The sequence below is a fragment of the Penicillium soppii genome, assembly GCF_028829465.1.
Source record: "Penicillium soppii strain IBT 18220 chromosome Unknown utg000001l, whole genome shotgun sequence".
Classification (NCBI taxonomy): Eukaryota; Fungi; Ascomycota; class Eurotiomycetes; order Eurotiales; family Aspergillaceae; genus Penicillium; species Penicillium soppii.
The window spans coordinates 2332633-2355798 of record NW_026643231.1 but is presented as its reverse complement, the minus strand read 5'-3'; the positions used below and the strand labels follow the sequence as shown (position 1 = coordinate 2355798).

Here is a 23166-nt window from a genome sequence, read left to right as displayed (position 1 = left end):
ATTCTACAGAACATATAAAGTAAATCGTACAGTACCAGAAACCTCTCTTATACACCAACGGAACAATCAGCAGATGCTCCGCAGAGAGATTTCAAGGGATCGAAAAGTAAAGCATCATATTCACCGCTGCGGCCATTCCTGCTTGAGTGGTATGATCTGTAGCGAGTGTAAATGGGCCCGAAACTTTTCCAGGAAGGGGTGATTCCCGCCCCGGAAACTCGTCATTAGTAACAAAAAGTCATCTGCGAGACTTTGTGGTGTAGAGGTCGTATTTATGGTGAAGTTGACGGGGATGTTCAAGGCGCCGCCGCCAAGGGGTGGACTGGTGTTGCAAAGGATGTTTGTGGCGCAGATAGCGATATCGAACAGCTTTTCGGTCTATTTAGTTTATTAGTACAACCTCGGATTTGATAGACTCGGACTATTAAAGTGGGACACACAAATCCAATACCATGTGCTTCCATAGAACTGAGCCGTAATGATTGACATAACTGAAGCGTTGACTCAGCAAGGGCAACAGCATAGCCAAAGGTCAACTCCGGCCGCTCAGAGTGGGCACTCAGAAGACCATGAGTGGCACAAAGAATCCAAACACGGTTCTGCAGCCATTTCTGCGTAACGAAGACATCCGCAGCTTGCGTTTCTCGTAAACCCATGGCAAGAACGATATTGCTGCTTTCGCCACGACCTCCCTTGGCGCGCTCGAACCAGTCGTAGCCGCGATACCGCTCAGCTTGGTTGATTCGACTGAGGTTGTGGTGGATGGCGAGCGCTTTGGCCTCGGTGAGTCGCTGGCAGTACCCGTTGGGGACGTCGCATCGACGGTTCCAGCAGTCGATTACATCCTCGTCAATGGCGTCGAACAGTTCCATCATTCGCGCGAGGCCCATCATGCCTTCGGCATCTTTTTCGTTGTGTACTATGATACCGGATACAACGCTGTGCGTGGCGCTGAGGATAAAGTCGTGTACTGATCGCATGGTGAAGCCGGGTTTGCCCCAGAATGTGATTGGGTGGCGTCGCTGTAAGGCATAGGCTCTAGTTCATGGTCAGCGGTGGTACAATATGGTTGGTGGTCTACTAACCGCTCTGTGATTGAAAGGACTAGATATGTTCGTAATCTCTGGCCTTTCTCTTCTCCCGGTAGATCGTGATATGACTCCGGGTTATTCAGTCCAAGGGTAGCGGCAAGATCTAAAGCTTCCCGCATTCGAAGCCATGCAGCATTATGTTGATTGCTCCCAAATAAGCACCCGAAGAGGAAGAAACTTGTCAAAACAGCTTCGATGGTTGGGTTCTCGCCAAAGTCTGAACAGCTCCGCATCTTCGTGGCCTCGTGCATCATGGCGCGTGCCTGGATAGCCCGGGAAGAGGTTGTCGGCCGCTCGTTGATTTCAATTGGCTGTGTGAGCGAAAAAGCACAGAGTGACAAAAGCATCGCCCCGAATTGCGGGTTCCTGCGATGTTCCTGGGTAAGCATTGATGTGTACAGGGAAGATCGACTAAGAACGGGAATTGTCGGATGTAATCGGTCAAAGTAGACATCGATCCAAGGAATCATGTTCACTTCGTTGATGGTAGACGGCCAATATGCTTCGCTTTCCTGGTTATCTGAGTGCATGGAACCCACGTTTGGGGATGGTGAATATGGCATATTGTGAGCCTCCTGGGGTATGCCCATTCCCGCGGCATCGGGAACTGGCTGGATTATAGATGGGAGAGACGGTTTGAGGTAGACATTGCTTCCTGGATATTCAAAGACGGGGACTTGGGCATCCAAATTATCTGGAAGCCAATATTCCACGTCATTTCGTTCATTCCAGCCCATTGCGCCACTGCTGTGAGAATCCATAGATTGGGTATCTGCACCCCAAGCCGCTCCCACTGGAGGAGGTGGAGCTGACGGCGCCAGCCCTGCAGCCCCCTCTAGGGGCATTGTGACTGGGCCATGATTGGGAGTCCAAGGTGCTCCTGGTAAAGAACCACCGGACTCCACGGATGAAGTGGGTGTATGATATTGAAAAGTTCTTTGTTTAGAGAGTGCTTCCTCTTGAGGAGTTGGCAAAGTTTGCTGTTGTCGAATTTGCGATACTCGACTGGCCCCAGTCAGTCCAAGACTGTTTATTCACTGGCGATTCTGCACTTACTGGCCCGTTGGTCCCCGCTTCTTCTGCGGTTGAAAAAATGTACATTCAAAGCCCATAGACGTGCAAGCCTTGCAGGGCTGTGATAAACTACACTAGAGGCCTGTCAATGCCTGAATCGATACATTTGATATATCTGATACGTATCACAAGGGGGAGGGTTACCTTGATCTTGCGGAATTTGCATTGGTCGCAAGCTCTCTTGGCAATAGGTGGTTTATTTCGGGTACGAATAGCACCGGTTGCGGAGGCACCGGGCGGTGATCCGGTACTTGAGCTTGATTCCATTCAGATGAGGCTCCATCAGATGGGAGTGAGAAAGAATACAAGGAAGATCCCGGATGGACGATTGCGCATCAGAGGTTGACGGGGGTTCAGACCCACATGGGCAAATTCCCCGCTCCCTAATGCGTCGTACGGTGATCTTCTCCTTTTCTTCTTTTCTTCTGTACTTCTGTACTTCTTCTGCAATATTTTGTATGTTCATCAATTCATTTTACTCCAAAAATTGATTGGAGAATTTATTGGAGAACACGGTATACGTCAGATGCCACTTAGTCACTTACTCCAATTGCATCTCCACCTTTATTCAGGCCTCGGACTCACTTTGGAGCGGAGTAATGGAGTATATATATACCTAGGTATTTCTAAGTAGCTCAGTCATACCAATATGAGTGGCGTAACAGACTGGAAAGATATCGTTTCCCAGAAACGGGTCATCAGAGACCAACTCCTCACTCCATACTTGGTAGACGATGTAGAGCAACGTCTACCACAAGTCCACAATGTCGAGGAGCGCAGTCAGATAAAGACAGATCCTATAGCCCAGAAGATCACAGACATTGATAATGTCGCTGCCTTGTTGGAAGGTATCGAGCAAGGAGAGTTTGGTGCGGAAGAAGTGACTCGGGCCTATATTAAACGGTATGTCTGCTCCTATTGCCAAAGCAGCAAACGCTGACAATACAATAGATCTGTGGTAGCGCATCAGCTTGTATGTCGTTCCCTTGTTGACTCTGGTCCACTCACTAATTGAGTTAGACAAACAGCCTAACCGAGGTCTTCTTTGAGACCGCCCTAGAGCAAGCCCGCAAACTAGATGCCGAGTTCAAAGAATCCGGGGAACTCAAAGGCCCCTTGCACGGCATTCCAATCACACTGAAAGATCAATTCAATGTCAAAGGCGTCGACACAACCCTAGGCTATGTAGGCAGATCATTCGCCCCAGCTTCCGAAGACGCAGCCCTCGTGCAAATGTTGAAGAAGATGGGCGCCATCATTATTGCCAAGACCAATCTTCCCCAAAGTATCATGGTCCGTAGCTCCAATGCGCAACATATTTGTTCATTAATGATTAACATTACTCAGTGGGCCGAAACGGAGAACCCTCTTTGGGGACTCACGACGAATCCTCGCAATCCGGGATTCTCGCCTGGAGGATCCACCGGTGGCGAGGGGGCGCTGTTGGCATTGCATGGGTCCCTAATTGGGTTTGGAACTGATATCGGGGGAAGTGTGAGAATTCCACAGAGTACCATGGGCTTGTATGGCTTCAAACCGAGCGTGGGTAGACATTCTGCATTTCGTCGTATACTTATTGACACATTATAGAGCGCTCGTCTGCCCTATCACGGCGTACCCGTCTCCACAGAAGGCCAGGAACATGTTCCGTCTTCGATCGGACCGATGGCTAGAGATCTCTCATCGATCTGTTACATGAGCCGGCTAGTAGCGAATCACCAACCCTGGGACTACGACCCGAGATGTGTTCCTCTCTCTTGGAATGAGGGTGCATTTCAGGAAGTTCAGGATAGACCCTTGGTCATCGGCTTGATACTAGACGACGGTGTAGTCAAGGTCCACCCGCCCATCGCACGCGCACTGCAGGAGTTATCAGCTGTTTTGAAAGCGAATGGCCACGAAGTCATGATTTGGGATACGTCAGATCATGCATCCTGCATTGAAATCATGGATCTATTCTACACTGTCGACGGGTGCGAAGATATCCGACGGGATGTCGAAGCTGCAGGAGAACCGATGATTCCTCATGTCGAGGCTCTGATTAATCGCGGCAAGGCTGTTTCGGTGTATGAGTATTGGCAACTCAACAAACGGAAAGCGGCGGTGCAGAAACGATACCTAGATCATTGGAATGCTGTGCGGTCTCCGTCTGGCAGGCCTGTTGATGTTCTGCTGAGTCCTACTCTGCCACATACGACTGTGCCTCATCGGAAGTTAAGGTGGGTTGGATATACTAAGATTTGGAATTTGCTAGACTATCCAGCTGTGACATTCCCGGTGGACAGAGTCAGAGCTGAGGTCGATGTGCTGCCGGAGTATGTTCCCAGGAATAGTCTCGATGAATGGAATTGGAACCTTTACGATGCGGGGCAGGTGGATGGATATCCGGTGAATCTTCAAATTATTGGGAAGAAGCTTCATGAGGAAAAGGTGCTGGGGGCTGCTACTGTTGTTGAGAGACTCTGGAAGAGTCATGTCGTTTCGAATTAAAGTAAGGTACCAGAACCTAAATGAGAAATTGATTTTGTTGAAATTGAAGACGTAACTCATTATACGAAAGCCTTTGCTTCTAGAGTCACTTAAAATGATACCAAACGCCGTGGGAATATGCGAAAATATAAGCACGCCATCTCAAGCCTTGGGCTTGAAGAGCTCAGGCTTCATGTTAATTCTGCATAACTTCGCCACACATCCACTTAGCTGGAGGAGTGATTGCACACCGTCCAGGATGCGCATGTGCGTGAAACCAATCTCCTTAATGAACTCCAGCTTGGAGTGCTCGGACAAGGTAGGAATGGTCTTGGTAACTCGGAACATAGTACTGATGATATCATGAGAGGAGTATCCCAGTGTCCTGAAAACAAACTGGTTAGCATCTTCCAGTGAGCCCAAAAAAAAAGAGAAAGCAGCTCCACTCACCATAGCTCATTCAACACCTCCAGTGCCGCATCCACCTTGCCCTCCCAGCAAGCTTTGATCATGGCCTGGACCTTGACCGGGTGTGGGCTATCAACCACTCGGAAGACATTGTCTCCATTGACGAACCCGAAACCAGACGAAGTACTCTGCAAGTTGTTGATAGCTTGACGCATATCACCCTCGGCACTGAAGACCAAAGCAGCAATACCGTCTTCGGAGTGCTGCACCTTCTCTGCCTCGCAGATCTGCATCAATCGCTTCACGACTTGGGCGTCCGTCAACCGGGAATAACGAAGGATAGCACAACGGGATTGGAGGGGTTCGATAATTTTGTTCGACTGGTTGCAAGCAAACGCAAATCGGGTGGTGGATGAGTAGATTTCCATAGTACGTCGCAGAGCCTGTTGAGCACCGCCGGTCATACTGCATTTATGTTAATTCTGATATCCAGATTTCAGGATTGATCGAAGCACGAACCTGTCGGCCTCATCAAGAATGACTAGCTTATGGCGACCTTGAGGTAGGGTAACCTTCTTCTGGGCAAAACCCTTGATCCGATTCCGTACCACGTCAATACCTAGACTCATTAGTACCAGTCAGTCACCAAAATAGCAGCAGAGCCTACCTCTTTCATCACTAGCATTCAGCTCCAACACTGCTTCCTTGTATGAATCTCCCAACATCTGTCGTGCCAGGCAGAGAACTGAAGTGGTTTTTCCGATACCCGGCATACCAGAGATAATAACGTGTGGCATATTACCATCTTTGGCAATGATTTTTAACCGTTCAATTGTTTCAGTGTTGCCAACAATGTCATCGAGGAAAATGGGGCGGTATTTCTCGACCCTGAAAAGAGGTTAGCTTTTGGTACTTGACATTCTGCAAGTATACCTACCAGGGAAGCTCATAGTTGGCAGGAGCGCCTATGGTATTTGCCTTTGCAGCATTGCGAGAAGCGCTTGTAGAAGACTCTGCTTGAACCATTGTGGAAGATGTACAATATTAGTGAAGAACAGCACACTGTGAGAGAAAGGGAAGACGCGAAAGATGAGCGCGTCCGATAAGCTTATCGGTTGGCCTGTGCCCTGTTGTGCTTCAATTTGTATGAATACATACATAACTATGTGTGTACATGTGAATATTTCTTGTAATCATTTACTTATGAATTTGATTCATATATGGTCTTATACATCTTAAACGAGTTCAGAATATGATATAGTTGTTCTCAACTCTAACAAGTTCGTGGTCGACACAGCATTACCACTTCATTCCGCACTATTCTTCCCTCTCAACAACAAGTATTCTTAATACAGTCAATGAAATGACTAAGTCCCCTCGTTTGTACACACCTTGATATATCCACGGCTCAAGAAACTTAATTCGTGAAACAACCGCGTCTCCTTTCATACCCCCACCGAAACACGTACCCCAACCCCGGCAACGAAAAGGCAAATCGCGCTCTTTGCAGTGTCTACAGCCAAACCTCCACAATGATGAACCCAAGCTCTGTCCGCCGCAATCTCTTTCACGGAAACCTCAGCCGCCGACCTGCTTCTGCAGGACCGCCCAATGGCGTAATTCCCCCAAACCCCAACGGTGTCTCCAATCGTCCCTCACACCGACTCAAGCCTACATCTTCGGACTCGGGGCCTCCTGCGCGACCATTCAAGACAGTGGAGAATAAGGATATCGTGGTTCGGGATAAGAACGGAGGCTACAAGCTTGATATTCCCACGTTGCCGCCTGCTTTGGTTGAAGATGCCGATGAGCTGGCTGAGCTCGATGAAGAGAGAGCTTTCGGTGCTGCAGAGCTTACTGGGATCGATAAAGAGAGTATGTTTATATACGACTCTATTGGTGTATTCGAAGCACGAGATGCTGACACTTGGACAGGATTCGAGGCTGCGCTTGTGGAAATGATGATTCGGCACCGGAACAGACAGGCGAATGATGAGCCTGATGGTGAGTTTCATTCATTGAACCCGGCATTGATCCTACTGACACGAAGCAGAGATTCTCAAGATCGTGCACGAAAGTCTACGCAAGAAAGCGGCATCATTGGATGACGATAATTGGATGTTTGAGTCCGAGAGGAACTCTTTTTCTAATTAAGGTGGGCTCGTGTGCATGACACGGTTTCATTACACTATCAGGCGAATATGTTCACAGCAAACCTTCCTTAATCAAGCTCCATGCTTGCCGGTGGTGCCTCGACCTTCTTCGCTCTGGATTGTTGCCTGCCCGCATTACCCTGTCCACCTCCGAACAACATACCACTCATCATATCCATCAAAGGGTTTCCTTGTCTTGGGATCTTGATAGCAAAGTACTGCTCGCCAATCTGCGCTAGCGCATCATCCCAGATACCCACTGCTTTAATCTGTGCCGCGTAGTGTGCAGTAAGCTGGCGGAAGATATCTGCACCTCCGCGCTGGATACTCAACAGCAGCAAGCTGATGAAGTTCATCAATGGCAGCGCAGGGAATACACGGGTATCCGAGCTGGAACTGCTGACATCCTGCACACCAAGCTGGGGGTTGGCGGCTGAGAGCTTCGATGTGAAAATGAGCATGGCTTTGTTTGCGCTGCGAAGATTGCCAGTGAGGAGGTATGGAAAGACTGCGCGAGACGCATATATCGCTGCGGTGTGTGGTTCGTCGCTGGTGTACCACTCATACTCGAGTTTCGCCAGCGTCTCGGCCGATTCGGAGGTTCCGAGGATGAGATGTTTCTCGGCATCGTATGGCTCGTTATCTGCGCTAAATTAGAATATATCGATTACTGCACTTTTGCATATCACCCTACCTTCGGCGTACACTGAGCCGGCAGCATGGTGTAGTTCTGGATCTCCCCTCTCCAGAGGCCCGAACTTTCCACTCCATCCCATTATTTCCTGGATAAATCTCTTGCGTGTAGGTTCTTCGGATGGGAATTCACGAAGCAGCTCGATCAGGCGCTCTGTGGATTGAATATATTAGCAATCTCTCCGGGATTGGACCAGGTTGCTGCAAGTCGCAGTATTTCAACTTTGTAAACCACTGGTATACTCACTATTACGAGCCCGACCCTCCGCATCATCACTGCCACCCTTGATTTCCCATTCTGCTTTGTTGTACACCTCCAACACCAGCATGATCGCCAGATCGCCACCACTGGCAGAAGCACCTTGTTGAGAGCCAGCTTTCAACAGCTCTTTCGCACCCCCAGCCAAGACTTCCGCTGCAGCATCGTAGTTGGACTGCTTGATGTATCGGGCAGCAATGACACGTAGCTGCTGGTGAGCTTCATAGTAGGCGCCGTCGGCGATCCTAAACACAGTCAGAACACAATTCGCTAGGATGTCTATGGGGGCTCACTTTTCTCGCTGGCGGGCGATGACCTTATCGATGCGGGACGCCATAATAAATCTGCAATCGCTAAAAGAAATAAAAGAGTATACTCGAAAGCGCTCAGTGATGTGTAAGGACGTTCGCGGGGAGTTGGTTGAGATTTGGTGGGGACGCGGATGTTCTGAGAACTCCTCCGTCATCTCCTCCGAATGACCCTAGATTTGCTTGATAACTGCATTCACAGTTGTATCTCTTATTGAATCTACAGTTTCTACTGTTTGAAACCAATTCAACATATAGAATCATTTCTTTCAGGCGACACACGACACCATTACACATAGTCGCTATACAGCCAACCAAGTTGCTGCGATCTATATCAAGGGCAAACCCAGTCGCGTTCTTCTCTCGATCATGTATTTCGCGCAATAAAGTGATAACATGAATCCGTCTACTTTCAATATCCAGCCAGTGCTCCGCTTCGGCGGTGCAAATACCTCTATTCGGCGACCAAGGGTGAGGAAGCCATGCTACATCGATTAGAAGCACTATGTTGCTAAATGGCTATTAGGAAATTGCGTGCTTTTCTTACGATGATCAGCGTCGGTTTTCGCTGGGAGATTCATCTATGGCCTACTACTATACGCCGGCACTACCTGCGGATCTCAACAAGGGGTATGACACGTTCCAGAAGCTCAATGATGTCGCCGATGAGCACTTGGATGCTCTACTTGATACCCTTGTTGCTCATGAGAAGGATACAGGGAAGAAGTGTGAAGTTGACATCGTCACATGGAGAGGGATGATGACCAAGGTGGGTTAAATATAGTACAATCTGCATGTCTAAAACTGATTTCTAACTACTTAACCCCATGTACAGATCTTGACAGCTCCATTTGATAACATGAACGGGTTAGTAGATCTGATTTTCGGGTATGTGCTGGTTCTCTGACCTCGGTACACAGCTTTGAGATGAACGCAACTTGCTTCCAGGTAGGATATCAATTCCAAATCCCAGCATCAATGATTTAACCATGTCTAGGGTACTATGTGTGTATACACCGATATTCAGCTATATGCTTCAACTGACTGGTCTTAGATTCATTGAAGAAAACAATGAATACAAAAACCAACAGAAAGAGATCCAACGCAAACGAGGATCACCGCCTGGGATGGCTCCGCAGGAACTGATGATGTATTGGGGTATGAGAAAAAGATACCTCAAATGAAACGTGGGCTGATAAATCCCCAGGCTATAAATTCGAAAGCTTAGCCGTACTCCGGAAAACATGGGACGAAAGCACTCGTGAAGAGATTGAAGGCCGCGAAGACGCAGTCGTCAACAACGCAGCACAATATTGTTCCGTCGTTCGCACAGGAATCGGCAATGTGCGCATGGTTCTCGGTGGCGAGGTTGATGCCAGTAAGTTTTCAATTACCGTGCCTTGATTGTAACCATACTATACTGATTTTCTTTCAGTCTGGGATAGCAAACCATGGAAGAAAGACGCTCCCATCAACTGGGTCGAGTTGAAGACATCAGCTCAAATCCGCAACGACAAAGATATGCTCAAGTATGAGCGGAAGCTGCTCAAATTCTGGGCTCAGTCATTCTTACTCGGTGTGCCTAAGATCATCGTCGGATTCCGCGATCAGAACGGTATCTGCCACAGCCTGGAGGAGCTGGACACAGCCAGCATCCCCGCGAAAGTGTTGAATGTTGGTCGACGGTCCTGGGATGGCAATATTTGCATCAATTTTGCTGGTGCTTTCTTGGAGTGTATGTCTTTTTTTCTATATATGAGTATCTAGCAGCACTGACATATCCAACAGGGCTCAAGCAGACTATTAATCGGGAGGGAACGTGGAGAATCCGGAAAAAGGAAAAATCTCCTATTATTGAAGTCTATCAGGTTGAGGAACAGGGCCATGGTGATATCCTCTCGCCTGCTTTCAAGGCCTGGCGATCGGGCACAGGTTTTGCGGAATCCTGATTGGAAACTTTGTACTTTTATTTGCTGAATCTGAAAATCATTGTCTACATAGTGTCTGGCGTGTCTGAAAATAGCTCATAGTAAACAAAGACCTTCAAGAAAACGATCTTGGATAGTAAGCCGCTATATTTTTACAATTGAATAGAAGAGACCCCAAAGAACGTTGGGAAAAAAGACCCGGAAAAACGGGAAAAAAGACTAATAGGAAGATATATAGTAAGCCCTACAGCGCATGACATGTCGCCAGACTTTCTAGACGGGATGTAGATTGAATTGGGTATTATTCTAACAATCGACCTAATGTTCGCTCAAACATGCAGTGCAATAAATCATGAGCCATTCTCAGGTCCCTGTTCGAGTTTCTCGTTGACAGCAGCCTCCTGTGCTTCCAACTCCTTCTGCCGGAAATATTCATCACGCGCTTCCCTCTTCTTTGCAGACTTAAGGCCCCTTTTATGCTGATAACTATCGAGGTGAATATTCCACTGGTCCTCGCCCGCCAACGTCTTTTTGCAGCATTCGCAGGTATAGACTTTCCCAATCAGCTCTTTCGGCGCCTTGACTTGGGCCTCTTTCGCCCCGAACTCAGTCGCCGCCAGCTGAGAAAGTGATTTGGGGTCAGGAGTGGGTTCATTCTGAAGCATCATTTGTACAATCTTCTCCGAGGGTTGAGTGATGCACTCGCTCCAGTTGCTGACATTCGAACTGTCCAGCAGGTATAGACGATTCGTCTCGCCAGCTTCTGTGAGGGCACGCCACAATTTGTTGCGGATCCATTTGACTTGTGACGATCCATACTGTCGTGTAGCAGTCCGTATTTGTTCCAAAGAAGCCCGCTTGAGATCTTCGAGCTCTTTTTCGCTCTGCTCACCTTTCCGGGCAACTTCGAAGTAGTTCGCCAGTTCCTTGAATCCAATTGACACCCACACTCCTCGCGTTTGGTCGACCTCGACTCCCTGCGAAGCTTTCTCTTGCAGGTAATCCGACATCTTCTGCGCCTCAGTCATCAAGCCCTGCTTGACCATGTCATCGACACGCGCATCCAGGCGCGCATTGAGAACCTCCTTCTCGGCATGGACCCAAAACACCAATGTATTCGAGAATCGCAATAGACTATCACTCTGGTCCATGGCCTTTCTCTTCTGCGTCATCTGCTCTTTGTAAATCTCCGAAGCTGGCCGTCCAGTCTGGAAAAATATCTCCAGTGAGCGACGGATTCTGCGCCCATCCTTTGGATGCCAACGACCAGCCATGACAGGGTCGACCTCTCGCAATTTCTCCAAGAGGACTTCGGTCGACTCGTCTAGAATTGGCCACTTCGAAGAAGTGGAGCTAAACTCCGTGAGCTGCTCGCGCTCGCCTTCGTCGTCCACCCCTTCGCCCACGAGCTGGTCTTTGAAAAGCACCGCTTGCGTGTAATAATGCGTTCCTCCAACAAGTATGGGCACCTTTCCCCTTGATCGAATGTCATCTATGATCCGGAGAGCTTCGCGTTTAAATAACCCTACGCGCCATGCTTCTGCGTCCGGGTCGATGCAACTGAGGAGGTGGTGGGGGATGCCATTTCGTTCCTCGGTTGGGATTTGGTTCGTTATAATGGGTAGACCACGATACATCTGCATTGCATCGCCATTGATGATTTCACCGTTGAAACGAGAGGCTAAGTCCACTGCAAGCTGTCTATAGCTATCAGTCATTGGGTTCACAAGTGCGGGGGAGTCATTACCTTTGACTTGCCGGTGCCTGTGGCACCGAGAACAGTTATAAGTGAGTCCATTGGAATATGTAGTAGAGGGGGTCGAGCATATAATTTGCGTATAGCAGAGAGCATGCCTCAACGGCTTGAGTCAAGACGTTGAAGAAGAAAAAAAAAAGGTGTTATCGTTATCGGGTCCCCATCCCGCCACAGGGCGTGTTTCGCTCGCAATGTTGCAACGCTAATCTTTAGTGGAATGATTCATCTTTCATTACCATTGCAGCCTCTTTTAACTCATTCATTCTTCTCATTTGCTCCCATTCTCTCCACGAATTGCTCACTCCCATCATGTCGAGCACTCTCCCCAACATTGAGGTCCAAAACCTCTCATACAAGTTCCAAGATGGTTCCGACGGCCTCCAGAACGTAGCCATGAGCCTCCCAGCCGGAAGTCGAACCCTCCTAATCGGCGGTGAGTCACACTTTTTCCCATGCAACATTATAGACTGACCAAATCCAGCAAATGGAGCGGGCAAAACCACCCTCCTCCGCCTATTATCAGGCAAGCGTCTAGCACCCAATGACACCATCGCGGTGGGTGGCAAAGACCCCTTCAAAGACAGCCTAGACGGCGTAACCTACCTCGGTGTAGAATGGGTCTTGAACAGCATTGTTCGCACAGACATCGACGTGCCAACACTTCTCGCCTCCGTGGGCGGAAACGCTTACCCCGAGCGTCGGGACGAGCTAGTCGACATCCTAGACATTGATCTGAGTTGGAGGATGCATGCCGTGTCGGATGGTGAGCGTCGTCGTGTCCAACTGGCTATGGGTCTACTCCGGCCGTGGCAGGTTCTGCTTCTTGATGAAATCACGGTCGATTTGGATCTTTTGTCTCGAAGTAATTTCCTGGCATTTTTGAAACGCGAGACGGAGAGCAGAGCTTGCACCATTGTTTATGCTACTCATATTTTGGACAACCTTGCTCAGTGGCCGACTCATCTCGCTCATATGCACTTGGGTAAGGTTAAGGCGTTGGGCAGTGTTGAATCTTTCCATGAGGAGGTTCCTGAGTGGACTTCTGAGAATAGTCGACTTGGTGAGTTGGTGCTCAAGTGGCTCAAGGAGGACATGGCAGTTAGAGGGCCTCGGAATGGTCGTGGAAATCAGGCTAAGACTTACCAGTCCCTTGAGGGCATTGGTGGTTATGGATTGGAGAAGCGCTCTGATAAGTGACTTCTGACCTGACCTGGGTTACTTTCTTGTGTTTTTCTTTTGTTTTGCACTGCTGCGAGGGGTCTTTTAACATCATGCCATTCAACAATCATTGGGTTCAACCACAGGCATAGACGGGGTTTACGGTTCACGGTTTGACATCTTGCATCTAGCGATCTATTCAACATTGGCGAGTTTTTCAACCATCATGACTCATAAGGGGTGGCTAAGACGATTTGGGTTTTGTATATACATCATCAAAGCATGCTAGAAATAGCATATATGCGCGTGGAAGTGTCTTCGCTTGCCACTGCCAGTTCAAACCGATCGCTCTCTGACTCTGCCAACACTGGCCGCCATGATAATTGGGTAATTGTCTTTGAAGGTGCAATCTTCTTGTCAATCGTCACAATATGCGTTGCTTCAAAGGTGTCGGCGGCAATTCGGTGGATAGATATGACACCACTATCCTCGCCCGCTGCGATGATGAATGATCCCTTGTATGTGATAGGCAAAAAGGCAATTGCTGAGACTGCTGAGGTCAGTGGCACGGTTGTCTTGGAGACGAAAGTCTCCTCTGTCTTTTGCCAGATCTTCACGGACTTGTCACGTCCTGCGGTAGCAAAGACAGGTTCCGTTGTGGCTGGGGCCCAGGCGGCACCCAAAATCATTCGAGAATGACCCTTGGGATTTGAGGTGAGATTTGCGAATGTTGTTAGATCTGAGTCGCTGCGCTGGAAGATTGCCCACTGACGATCACGTCCAACGCTGAGAAGATAGCGGTCGTCAGCTGAGAACGAGAGGTCCGTGATGGTCAATGAGTGCGCTGTGAGAGAAGGTTTGATCTCATGCCAGTCTGAAGTATCGTAGAGACGAATAACTGCATGGTCGATGGAACTGGCCTTGCAGGCGGTAGCAATGAGCTTGCGGTCATGGCTAACTGCCACTGCTGAAATCTCATATCCGTGACCGTAGAGCTTTTCATGCTCCGGCCACAGTGTGTAACGAGACAATTGATCCTCTAGTGGCGGGTGATTGGCAGCCAACGAGACAGAAGCGTTGGGTGCTTCTGCCGGTGCTTTCTCCTCGTCTTCTTCTACCGGTGCCTCTTCTCCAAGGGCCTTATTAGAAAGACCCAGCACAGGGATTTCAGCAGTGTCTGGCAGGTCTTCAATCGACTGTTTGAACCCAGTGAGTCTCTCAAGCAACTCGGCAATTTGCTTAGGTTCATTGAAAACACGCAGAAGCTTTTCCTCCGCGCCAGTCACGAACTGTAAAGGTCCCAGGGTGTCGACACAGTTCAAGTCGTATCCATGAATTTGGGGCCGAGAGAACTCATGCCATGAGCTTTTGCTGTCCCGCACCCATTTGGCATGGAGTCGTGTGGTCTGATCGGCACTGGTTGAGAGCATATATCCTCCAGTAGGTTCCCATTGAACACCATTAGACGAGCGAACGTGGCCAGAGATACCAAATTTTTGCACCCAGAGATCCGAATCGGAATCTTGTCGCCATACTCTCCAACTACCTGTTCGGCCAAGACTCACAACTTGCTTTCCATCGGGCGACCAAAGACCAATCCAGAATCCACCGGCACTACCGGTAGCGGTAGTAGATCCCTTTTGAACACTGATCTCTCCCATTCTCTCTGTCGACATCCAAACGCCTGACGCTTGGTCTTGTTCCCAGATCGTAATAGTGTTATCAGCGGAGGCTGAAAGAAGCTGTTGCCGCTTGGAGTCAGGATTCCATGCAGTGGTATAGATCCAATCTTCGTGTCCAAATAGAAGAGCTTCAAATGTGATTGAGTACTTCAATCCCTTTGCTTCGAATTCATGGGCCTTGTTCGAAAGTGTGGGTTCCATGCCTCCAAGCAGAGGATCTGTGTCATCAATGGGAGCAGGAGGATTTGCTTCACCCCGATGCAAGCGCCAAAGGCGAATGTATTTATCTTGACTAGCGGATGCCAGCAAGATATCGCCTTCTTTACTTTGCTTATCCTGAGTAAATGAAAGAGACTTGATCCAAGCCTCGTGACCTGCAAGTACAGCGCGGCGCTTGAACTCTGGCATGTTGGAGGTTTCAGAGACATATATGTGCACCTTGGTCATTGTGCCCGCAACGGCCAATACCAAAGATTTATCCGAGTCATCTCCAAGCGCCTGTAATGACAAAGTCAATGGGAAAAAGCGTGGCGTCATAGTAATCGTATCAAGTAGCTCGCATTTCACTCCATCCTGCGCATTTATTCTCCAAATTCGGACTGTTCCATCGGCCGCTCCGGATGCGATGATGTTCGTTCCATTAGCGACAGCAATCGCATTCACGGAGCTGGTGTGACCCTCGAGGGTAGAAACATGAGCATAGTTGCACAATTCGGTGCTATCCTGTTGCCATACGCGTAATGTGTGGTCGACGGAGCCGGTAATAATGAATCTTGTTCCTGAGGAGGGGCATGTGTAAAACCGAACAACACTCACTTTGTCGGTATGACCAACCAGTAAAGCATATGTTCCTCGATAGGTCTCGTCCTTTATGAGACGTAAGCCTTTGAGTTTCTAGATATGTCTATTAAACCTGACTGGACTTACAAGAGGGTCCCATAAGGCAACATTGTTGTCAGCGCCAAAGGCGAGCACACCGGTCTGCACATCCCAATCCGCAGCACCAGGGTGTCGATTTCCTCCCACGGATATATAGTCTGTTGTGACGCCCACCATTGGAGTATCTTAGGGACCTAATCACCCTTGTGTCGTTTGCATGAAGCAAGTTGGAGAAGCGCAAAGAAATTGCAGATTGGCTTATCGATAAGGATTTCTGTCTCCGCCCCAGCCCCTCCATCTTTACTGTGAACGAACTTCTTTTTCTTTTTCGAGTATAGAGAAAGAAAAACTACTTCTGCTCTGTATCTTTTTTGTCTTCTTCTTCATTCACCACACCATGGCCGCTTCAAATTCTGTACAGGGTGAAGCTCCCATTCCGATTACCGTCGAATTTACGTACGAATCTTCCGTCCGTTTGACGAGCCTGTACTAACCATTGAAATCATTAGTGGTGGCCTCGAATTGCTGTTCGGTAATGAGCGCAAGCACAAAATCGTTTTACCTGCTCAATTAGAGAATGGCAGCCCGCCAAATATCTCATATTTGCTCGGATACCTTGTCGACAATCTCATGCAGGACCAGCGGAAAGACATGTTTATCATGGAGGACAGTGTGTATGTGGACACTGATTCTATATACTGAGCCGAAACTAACAGCCTGATAGACGACCTGGTGTTCTCGTCCTTATCAATGATGCCGATTGGGAGTTGGAAGGCGAAGATGCATACGAACTCCAAGCAGGGGATACTATTGTCTTTGTCTCAACTCTACACGGAGGTTAAATGGTTAAAAAAGTGGCTAGATAAAATGTGGTTGTGTTCCTGCAAATCACTGGAGATGAATAATGATTTAACGCGCACGCATCTGGGAAAGAATCCAAGAGCAACAGACTTATGGCTGACGGTATATCGCCGAGCAAAGAGAGATCTGGACTTTCAACTAGACCACGTCTTCAACGTGATCTTGTGAGATCCTTTCAGCACGGGGTGTTCTGATTCCACTCGGTGTTCGGTAACCACTCTGTGGAGTTGCTTGGCCTTCTGGGCTACCAAGGCCCTGCATTGGCGACACCACTCCGCTCGGGGGCACTGGAATCTTCAGGTCTTCAGGGGAGTCCGGAATGATCTCCTCGGGGAGGTCAGGAATCTTGATATGCTGTGCCACATTCTGGTAGCTCTCTGGAATGATCTGGAACAGTGTCAGTTGCCTCTATGATACATTACGTTCAATAACAACTTACCTCAATAATTTCATCGCGAGGGAACTCAAGGAACGGAATGTCCGCGGCATTGCAAGCCATAAGATAGCCGTACAAAACTCTCAAAACGCTTTCATGTGCGATGATAAGCAGATCGGTTTGTTCTCTCTCAAGCTCAAGAATTATGGGCTCCAGACGAACGGCAAGATCGTGGTAAGACTGAACAGAAAGGTCAGCATCCATGCTTTTGGAACGTTTAATTATCAATTCTCACCTCCGCGCGGGGATAACGGTGATGGTAGGGATCAAGCTCATGCTTGGCAACCTCGTCCCCATATTCTTCTCGTATGTGTTTCTCGGACATTTTCTCGCATACGCCAGGGTGCAGTTGGCTCAACTGAGATCTTTGCCGAACTTTGTAGCCGTTTTCATGGAGGTATTTTGCTGTTTCCACTGTCCTGCGTCGAGTAGAGGTCCAAATCTTCAGGGGTCTTGATTCATAGCCAGTCTCTCCTCGCTCAATCATCGCCTGCTTCTCTTCTTCTCGGTGAGCTAGTAGACGTGCCGTCATTTTTTGAGCATAGTCTTCTCCCTGTTCCGAAAGGGAGGCATCAGCTTTGTAAGAATCTGCATCCAATGAAACACCGGCCTAAAGCTAAATGTCAGTCTTGTGCTGCAGCTGCGTTGGTAGAATATGACGTACCCGAACAAAGTAAGTCCGTCGCGATTTGATGTGGAGGTTCAAAAGATAGAAGACAATACGGTTAGAAAGGTAACCAAAGCTCCTATTGTTGACAATTAGTCTCTCGCCGGCGTTGATCATCTGCATTTGGTAAGTATTCGATATATGAAACAGGCCAAGCTTGCATACCTTGATATAATTCAAATCCTTTTCCTCCATGGTCTGGAATTGAGGGATGCGAGAAGAGATGCGGGTCAAGTAGTGCTTCACGGCTTCTTCTGATTTCCATGAGACATACTACCCAGAGTTGTCAGAAAATTTACTATATGCCAATCAAAAGACTACTCACATCAGGGGAGGAAATCTTGACTCTGCGAACATTCTCTTCAATGATGCGTTCATCATCACACCAAGACTCAATAAAGAGCGTCTGTTCAGTGGTTAGTCTAATGTGAAAAATACAGGGTAGTCCATTTTGAGTTTACCTCGATATCATGCTTTGCAAACTCCTTGGCAAGTGAACGCCGTCCCGAAGCTAGCGGGTTGACAGCATCGTAAATTGCTATTTGACCATTCTCGTGGTTCAGGAAGTGATAAATGTCTTCTCGGCATTTCCTCACGATCTTTTGTCGCAGCAGAACCGACTTTGCAGTCGCTAGACAGAGATATCAGTACAAAGTACGAGGTAAACAGTGATGTCATACTCACCATTGACATAGAAATAATCATCTGGCATATCCTCACCAAATGGAATGGTGGCACGACGATAGTCTCCTAGATGGAATATTCTGGTTTTAACACCAAGCCTATTATTCATGTCAGTATATTTTTGGGGGGGGGGGGGGGGGGGGGGGGGGGATGAAGAAATTCCCAGGAGTGAAACATACCAGCGCAGGTATCGGGCCAAAGCAACCGATATATGCCTGTCAGGGATTAGCTACTATTTTGACAATCAAAATCAAGAATTGTATAGAGCAAAGCATACGTTTTGCCTCTAGCAGGCAAGCCGACAGTGATGATCACAATTCGGCCCGAATGGAACAGTCGACCAGACTCGGTGCTGTACAATTGGGCCGGGGCCAGATCAGCCTTTTCGGGTAAGTCATGAATTGCATCAACAAAGATGGATGACTTGCGACGAAATTGTGGAGAGTTAGCCACGATCTCAGCGGTGCTGTATGATGTCAGTTTTGATTTCAACAATCAGATTCCCAAGCTTCAAATTATAGAAATGTCAATTTGGTGAACACATAGCTAGTTTCTCTTTTTGATACCAGTGCCATATTTACGGCAAAAATGCAACAGAAAGATGGGCATAAGAGACGGTATGCATCCATGATATGGCGGGGAGGCATGCTTACAGTAACGTGTCCATGGTGGGATGTCGAGGTGACGCAATATCGCCAAAGTTGATATTGAAATTGCTTCGGTCCACTGATAGTCGGCAAGACAATATGAACTTTTCCAAGGTCAGTCCCACTGGAAAGACAAATGAAAAAGCCTTGAAGAACAAGCGGTATAGGGAGATCGATAAAGGGCCCAGATATCGGCCGGTGAGTATTGATGCCTCTTTTCTCAGGCAATCTATATAATTAGATCTCAATTGATCAAATGAACAAAATAAAGAACAAGAAGTAACTCCAAATCAAAACCAAAAGATCAAAACAAATCCCATCAATCTATATCAAAATATCAAGATATCAAAATGAGAGAAAGAGAGAAAGAGAGAGACTCGAATCGGAATGACCCGGATTACCTAAGACACGGTGGGCGACTACAACCAAAGACGCCGAGGGCAGGTGACTAGCATTTTTCACAGCTCGGAAAGCCCTGAATTGCTTCCCCTACACTCCGAATCTCCTGCATCCCAAGCCCTTTCTTTTTTCATCAAGGTTATCTGAGACGTTTGTTCGTCGCAGATCCTCGGGCTGGTCTCAATTCCTTTTATTTCCTATTCCTCCTTTCCCGAAATCTCTCTGAGATCAAAACGCGTGACGACACCTAATATAATTGTCGGCAATTAACACATCTCAAAAATGTCATCATCTCTCTCCTTCCTCACCGAGAACTCCGCCGCCGCGGCCATCGGCGATGCATACAACACTTTCGCCGAACGAAGGGCGTTGCTCAATCTGCCCAACCCCGGCACTGTCGATAATCTCGCCAGGGAAGTGCAAAAGGATGTCCTGTTGACCAACTTCATGTTCTCCGGTCTCCGGGCAGACTTGACCAAGGTCTTCGGTATGTCCCCTCTGTTCCGTGTGTCGCACGCTCTCTCTATGGGTTCCACCGGCAACTTGCCTCCATACGCTTTCTCCGCCATGTTCGGAAACCCCAAGGTAAGACAAGAATCTTCCGATACTCCATATTTCGAATGCGATTCCCGGTATCTGACAACTACCCGTGATAGGTTTTCATGCAAGGTAACTACGGAAGTGATGGTGCGCTTGCCGCCGTCGGCAACTACCGCTGGAGCCCGGCCCTGGTCACCAAGACCAATGCCCAGATCATGGCAGGTGGCTCCCAAGGCTTGGTTCAGATCGACAACGACTACACCGGCTCCGATTTCTCTGCATCTCTCAAGGCCTTCAACCCGTCTTGCCTGGAGGGTGGTCTGACTGGTATCTTCGTCGGCAGTTACCTCCAATCCGTCACTCCCGCTCTGGCCCTCGGTTTCGAGGCTATCTGGCAACGCCAGGGTATCACTGCCCGCCCCGAGACTGCTCTCTCCTACTCCGCCAAGTACAAGGGTGAGGACTGGATCGGTACTGCTCAGCTCCAGGCCCAGGGTACTTTCAACGCCACCTACTGGCGCAAGCTGTCCGAGCGTGTTGAGGCTGGTGTTGACATGAACCTTCAACTCTCTCCTTCTCCCGCTGCTCTGATGATGGGCGGCCCTGCCCGTGACGGTACCACCGCCATTGGTGCCAAGTACGACTTCCGTGCCTCTTCTTTCCGCGCTCAGGTTGACAGCACCGGTAAGGTCAGCTGTCTCCTCGAGAAGCGCATTGCCATGCCCATCTCCCTCTCCTTTGCTGGTGAGATTGACCAGGCTAAGGTAAGCATCTGATTCTGTACTTCTGACGAGAGCTTGATACTAACCGTTTCTTTTTTTTTCTAGCAAACCGCCAAGCTTGGTCTTGCTGTTTCCCTCGAGCTCGCTGGTGAGGACTTGATGGAGCAGCAGGAGAAGGCTGACCCCGCCGCCATGATCCCTCCTCCTTTCTAAGCTCTCCCCTCACACCGAGATAATACCTCTTTCACTCCCCTGTTTTAGTAGTTCTTCCCTCTCCATCGTCTGGAACGACATCCCATGTCTCTTCTTCAGCATATCCTCTTGATTTTGGTTTGCTGGTGCAGGTGGCAGTTGTTTGGCGCCATGGAGATCCTATTTTTTGTATAGATTCACACTGTTTCTTTGATTATTCCATCACCACCTGATGCTGCATCTCTGACTGTTTGGCCTGCTATGTGTCTGGTTTGTTTTCCTTTTTCCAGTTCACTTCCTTGGCCATGTTTTGGGTCTATGGATTGCGAGTGAGATGCACGGCTGTGCCTGCAGGGAGCTCTGGTTATGTTTTCGCATCATAGACGGGCCAATGTAAAACACGTTTCGAAGTTGAAAAAAATCAGTAATCAAAGTATTATAATTCCTCCAATTTTCATCCACACGTAGACAGGGGCTTTCTGTCTATATCAATGTCAGTATCCGTTCAAGGCAGCTTCACTTGGGCTTTGAGTATTACAACGGCTTTGTTCCCAGGTGAACCAACTATGACTAGCTCGTCTCCCTGGAAAATCAAGCTGTATCTCCGCACTTACCAATATAGTTCCATGCTTGAACTAACCAAGGAAAGGACCTAATTGATGCCGAATGATAAGTCAATGGTCAATCTCATATCAATGCTGCCCTGGGGGCTTTCTACGTGCTGATCATTACAGTTTTAGGTGGTCTTATTCATTGCATAATCTGATTGGAATGAGTTGGATATATTTTAATGTGCACATGCTACGTAAGTATGACTAGACTAGCTATGTAGTTATGCATTTACCAATTCAGAAGGATCACAAAATGCTATATACGTATAGGTGTAATGTACATGTAGGCAGATTTCCAACCCCGAAAATCCTATAGGAAAATGTATTAAAGGCTTACTATGGCTGTTTCAGCCTTTGATGCCCAATGTGGGACATGTAAATACGTGCATATGTGCGCGCCTTAGCGTGGGGGTTGGTTCAAGACGATTGAGAGACCAAGGCAGAGAAATGGTGACATTTCGTAGAGGTTATGGAACTAGTGAAAGCTGAAACATGCCTCAAATTCATAGACACCATGAGGACAAGACAAGCAAACAGCAAGTAATTATATCGCAAGGACGTCGCGGGGACATACCCGATCAAGCCTTTTTGTTTGACTACATGCACACTGGGTAGATCCTGGAACTTTGGTGTAGCTTGTATATAACTATTGCTTCCTCCGTCGCCGCGAGCTACCTAAATAGGTTATATCTATACGCCTCTAAATTGACGTCAATCCTTACCGTGAAGACTGAGACTCATAATCACTTGATGAAATGCTGAGTATAGCACGTCATTGAATCTCATCACATTGCGCAGAGAATACAGAATTATGGCTTACCATAGGCAAAAGAAAAAGCCGGCAAAATTAGCCCAGACAAAGATAGATGTGCCTCATGGAGGTATAGACTCTAGGCCTCGCTGCACAATGTCCATGTGAAGGAAAGGAAGTTACTGGCTGTTCCACGCTGCCACTCTATCTGACATTCTAAATCAGAATTCAATGGTCCAATTTGTTTGGTTCATCGGAAGTCATGTTCCTGCAAGGGAGGGCAAAAATATCGGGATCGGCACTCTAGACACTGGCCATGAAGTGAGCCCTCGGGCTAAATGACCCTACCTCCTTAGTCTACACGGGCTCGGTTTATGACCGAAGGCCGGGCAATCCTCTAGTGGACTTGGCTCGCGGGTGGCACAAGGCATGGCGCTCGTCGCCCAGTAGAGGTGATGGGAGGGGTTCAGGATAGCAAGCGTTGAGATAGGATCTATTATTCGGGTTCATAGACAAAGAGTGACTGGCAGAGACTTTAATTATCCTTATGAAATGACTTCCGCTCACAGGCTATACCCAGAAGCTTGAATCTGTAGCGTGTCCAAGAATTTCGCCACCTGACATGGATTATACATATGCAGTCTACCTAGTCCTTAGTCTCTACCTAGATAGGGCCCAAGGAAAAGCGTTTCATCGGCGAGGGAAGTTCTGCGAGGGGGTTTTATCCTGTTCAGCCGATCCTAGAAGGTCATTTACCAAAATGTCCGGTAAACTCTTAGAGGGCGTCCTTGGTCGCCT

At 48.2% G+C, this 23166-nt stretch overlaps 12 protein-coding genes across 12 annotated transcripts; 6 read left to right on the top strand and 6 right to left on the bottom strand.

Moving 5' to 3' along the window:
* Positions 1-120: 120 nt before the first annotated feature.
* Positions 121-2432, bottom strand: N7529_000889 (CeGAL family transcription factor; the record flags this gene model as incomplete). The annotated part of the gene is made up of 5 exons (XM_057236420.1): positions 121-378; positions 441-1038; positions 1086-2096; positions 2148-2170; positions 2241-2432. The coding sequence occupies 5 exons, from the start codon at positions 2430-2432 to the stop codon at positions 121-123; spliced, it is 2082 nt and encodes a 693-aa protein (XP_057103223.1).
* A 382-nt stretch (positions 2433-2814) lies between these two features.
* Positions 2815-4655, top strand: N7529_000888 (amidase; the record flags this gene model as incomplete). The annotated part of the gene is made up of 5 exons (XM_057236419.1): positions 2815-3068; positions 3117-3138; positions 3186-3458; positions 3513-3707; positions 3756-4655. The coding sequence occupies 5 exons, from the start codon at positions 2815-2817 to the stop codon at positions 4653-4655; spliced, it is 1644 nt and encodes a 547-aa protein (XP_057103222.1).
* Positions 4656-4796: 141 nt separating this feature from the next.
* Positions 4797-6068, bottom strand: N7529_000887 (replication factor C subunit 4; the record flags this gene model as incomplete). Its single annotated transcript, XM_057236418.1, has 5 exons — positions 4797-5019; positions 5085-5507; positions 5562-5661; positions 5710-5930; positions 5980-6068. The coding sequence occupies 5 exons, from the start codon at positions 6066-6068 to the stop codon at positions 4797-4799; spliced, it is 1056 nt and encodes a 351-aa protein (XP_057103221.1).
* Positions 6069-6574: 506 nt separating this feature from the next.
* Positions 6575-7196, top strand: N7529_000886 (uncharacterized protein; the record flags this gene model as incomplete). The annotated part of the gene is made up of 3 exons (XM_057236417.1): positions 6575-6917; positions 6978-7046; positions 7096-7196. 3 exons carry the CDS (start codon positions 6575-6577, stop codon positions 7194-7196), a joined length of 513 nt encoding a protein of 170 aa, XP_057103220.1.
* A 67-nt stretch (positions 7197-7263) lies between these two features.
* N7529_000885 (protein GET4) lies at positions 7264-8484 on the bottom strand (the record flags this gene model as incomplete). The annotated part of the gene is made up of 4 exons (XM_057236416.1): positions 7264-7838; positions 7890-8042; positions 8136-8392; positions 8441-8484. 4 exons carry the CDS (start codon positions 8482-8484, stop codon positions 7264-7266), a joined length of 1029 nt encoding a protein of 342 aa, XP_057103219.1.
* A 367-nt stretch (positions 8485-8851) lies between these two features.
* N7529_000884 (DXO/RAI1 family decapping nuclease) lies at positions 8852-10404 on the top strand (the record flags this gene model as incomplete). Its single annotated transcript, XM_057236415.1, has 9 exons — positions 8852-8926; positions 8982-9224; positions 9291-9322; positions 9376-9403; positions 9453-9460; positions 9510-9613; positions 9663-9833; positions 9891-10190; positions 10244-10404. 9 exons carry the CDS (start codon positions 8852-8854, stop codon positions 10402-10404), a joined length of 1122 nt encoding a protein of 373 aa, XP_057103218.1.
* Positions 10405-10733: 329 nt separating this feature from the next.
* N7529_000883 (tRNA dimethylallyltransferase) lies at positions 10734-12101 on the bottom strand (the record flags this gene model as incomplete). The annotated part of the gene is made up of 1 exon (XM_057236414.1): positions 10734-12101. The coding sequence occupies one exon, from the start codon at positions 12099-12101 to the stop codon at positions 10734-10736; it is 1368 nt and encodes a 455-aa protein (XP_057103217.1).
* Positions 12102-12448: 347 nt separating this feature from the next.
* N7529_000882 (putative ABC transporter) lies at positions 12449-13336 on the top strand (the record flags this gene model as incomplete). Its single annotated transcript, XM_057236413.1, has 2 exons — positions 12449-12572; positions 12621-13336. 2 exons carry the CDS (start codon positions 12449-12451, stop codon positions 13334-13336), a joined length of 840 nt encoding a protein of 279 aa, XP_057103216.1.
* Positions 13337-13572: 236 nt separating this feature from the next.
* Positions 13573-16035, bottom strand: N7529_000881 (Elongator subunit ELP2; the record flags this gene model as incomplete). The annotated part of the gene is made up of 2 exons (XM_057236412.1): positions 13573-15846; positions 15907-16035. 2 exons carry the CDS (start codon positions 16033-16035, stop codon positions 13573-13575), a joined length of 2403 nt encoding a protein of 800 aa, XP_057103215.1.
* A 220-nt stretch (positions 16036-16255) lies between these two features.
* Positions 16256-16700, top strand: N7529_000880 (ubiquitin-related modifier 1; the record flags this gene model as incomplete). The annotated part of the gene is made up of 3 exons (XM_057236411.1): positions 16256-16314; positions 16368-16532; positions 16583-16700. 3 exons carry the CDS (start codon positions 16256-16258, stop codon positions 16698-16700), a joined length of 342 nt encoding a protein of 113 aa, XP_057103214.1.
* Positions 16701-16857: 157 nt separating this feature from the next.
* N7529_000879 (bifunctional fructose-2,6-bisphosphate 2-phosphatase/6-phosphofructo-2-kinase) lies at positions 16858-19173 on the bottom strand (the record flags this gene model as incomplete). Its single annotated transcript, XM_057236410.1, has 10 exons — positions 16858-17127; positions 17159-17335; positions 17391-17765; positions 17820-17939; positions 17988-18095; positions 18148-18228; positions 18284-18442; positions 18481-18604; positions 18784-18972; positions 19160-19173. The coding sequence occupies 10 exons, from the start codon at positions 19171-19173 to the stop codon at positions 16858-16860; spliced, it is 1617 nt and encodes a 538-aa protein (XP_057103213.1).
* A 661-nt stretch (positions 19174-19834) lies between these two features.
* Positions 19835-21027, top strand: tom40 (TOM complex pore protein TOM40; the record flags this gene model as incomplete). The annotated part of the gene is made up of 3 exons (XM_057236409.1): positions 19835-20137; positions 20209-20856; positions 20920-21027. The coding sequence occupies 3 exons, from the start codon at positions 19835-19837 to the stop codon at positions 21025-21027; spliced, it is 1059 nt and encodes a 352-aa protein (XP_057103212.1).
* Positions 21028-23166: the final 2139 nt, after the last annotated feature.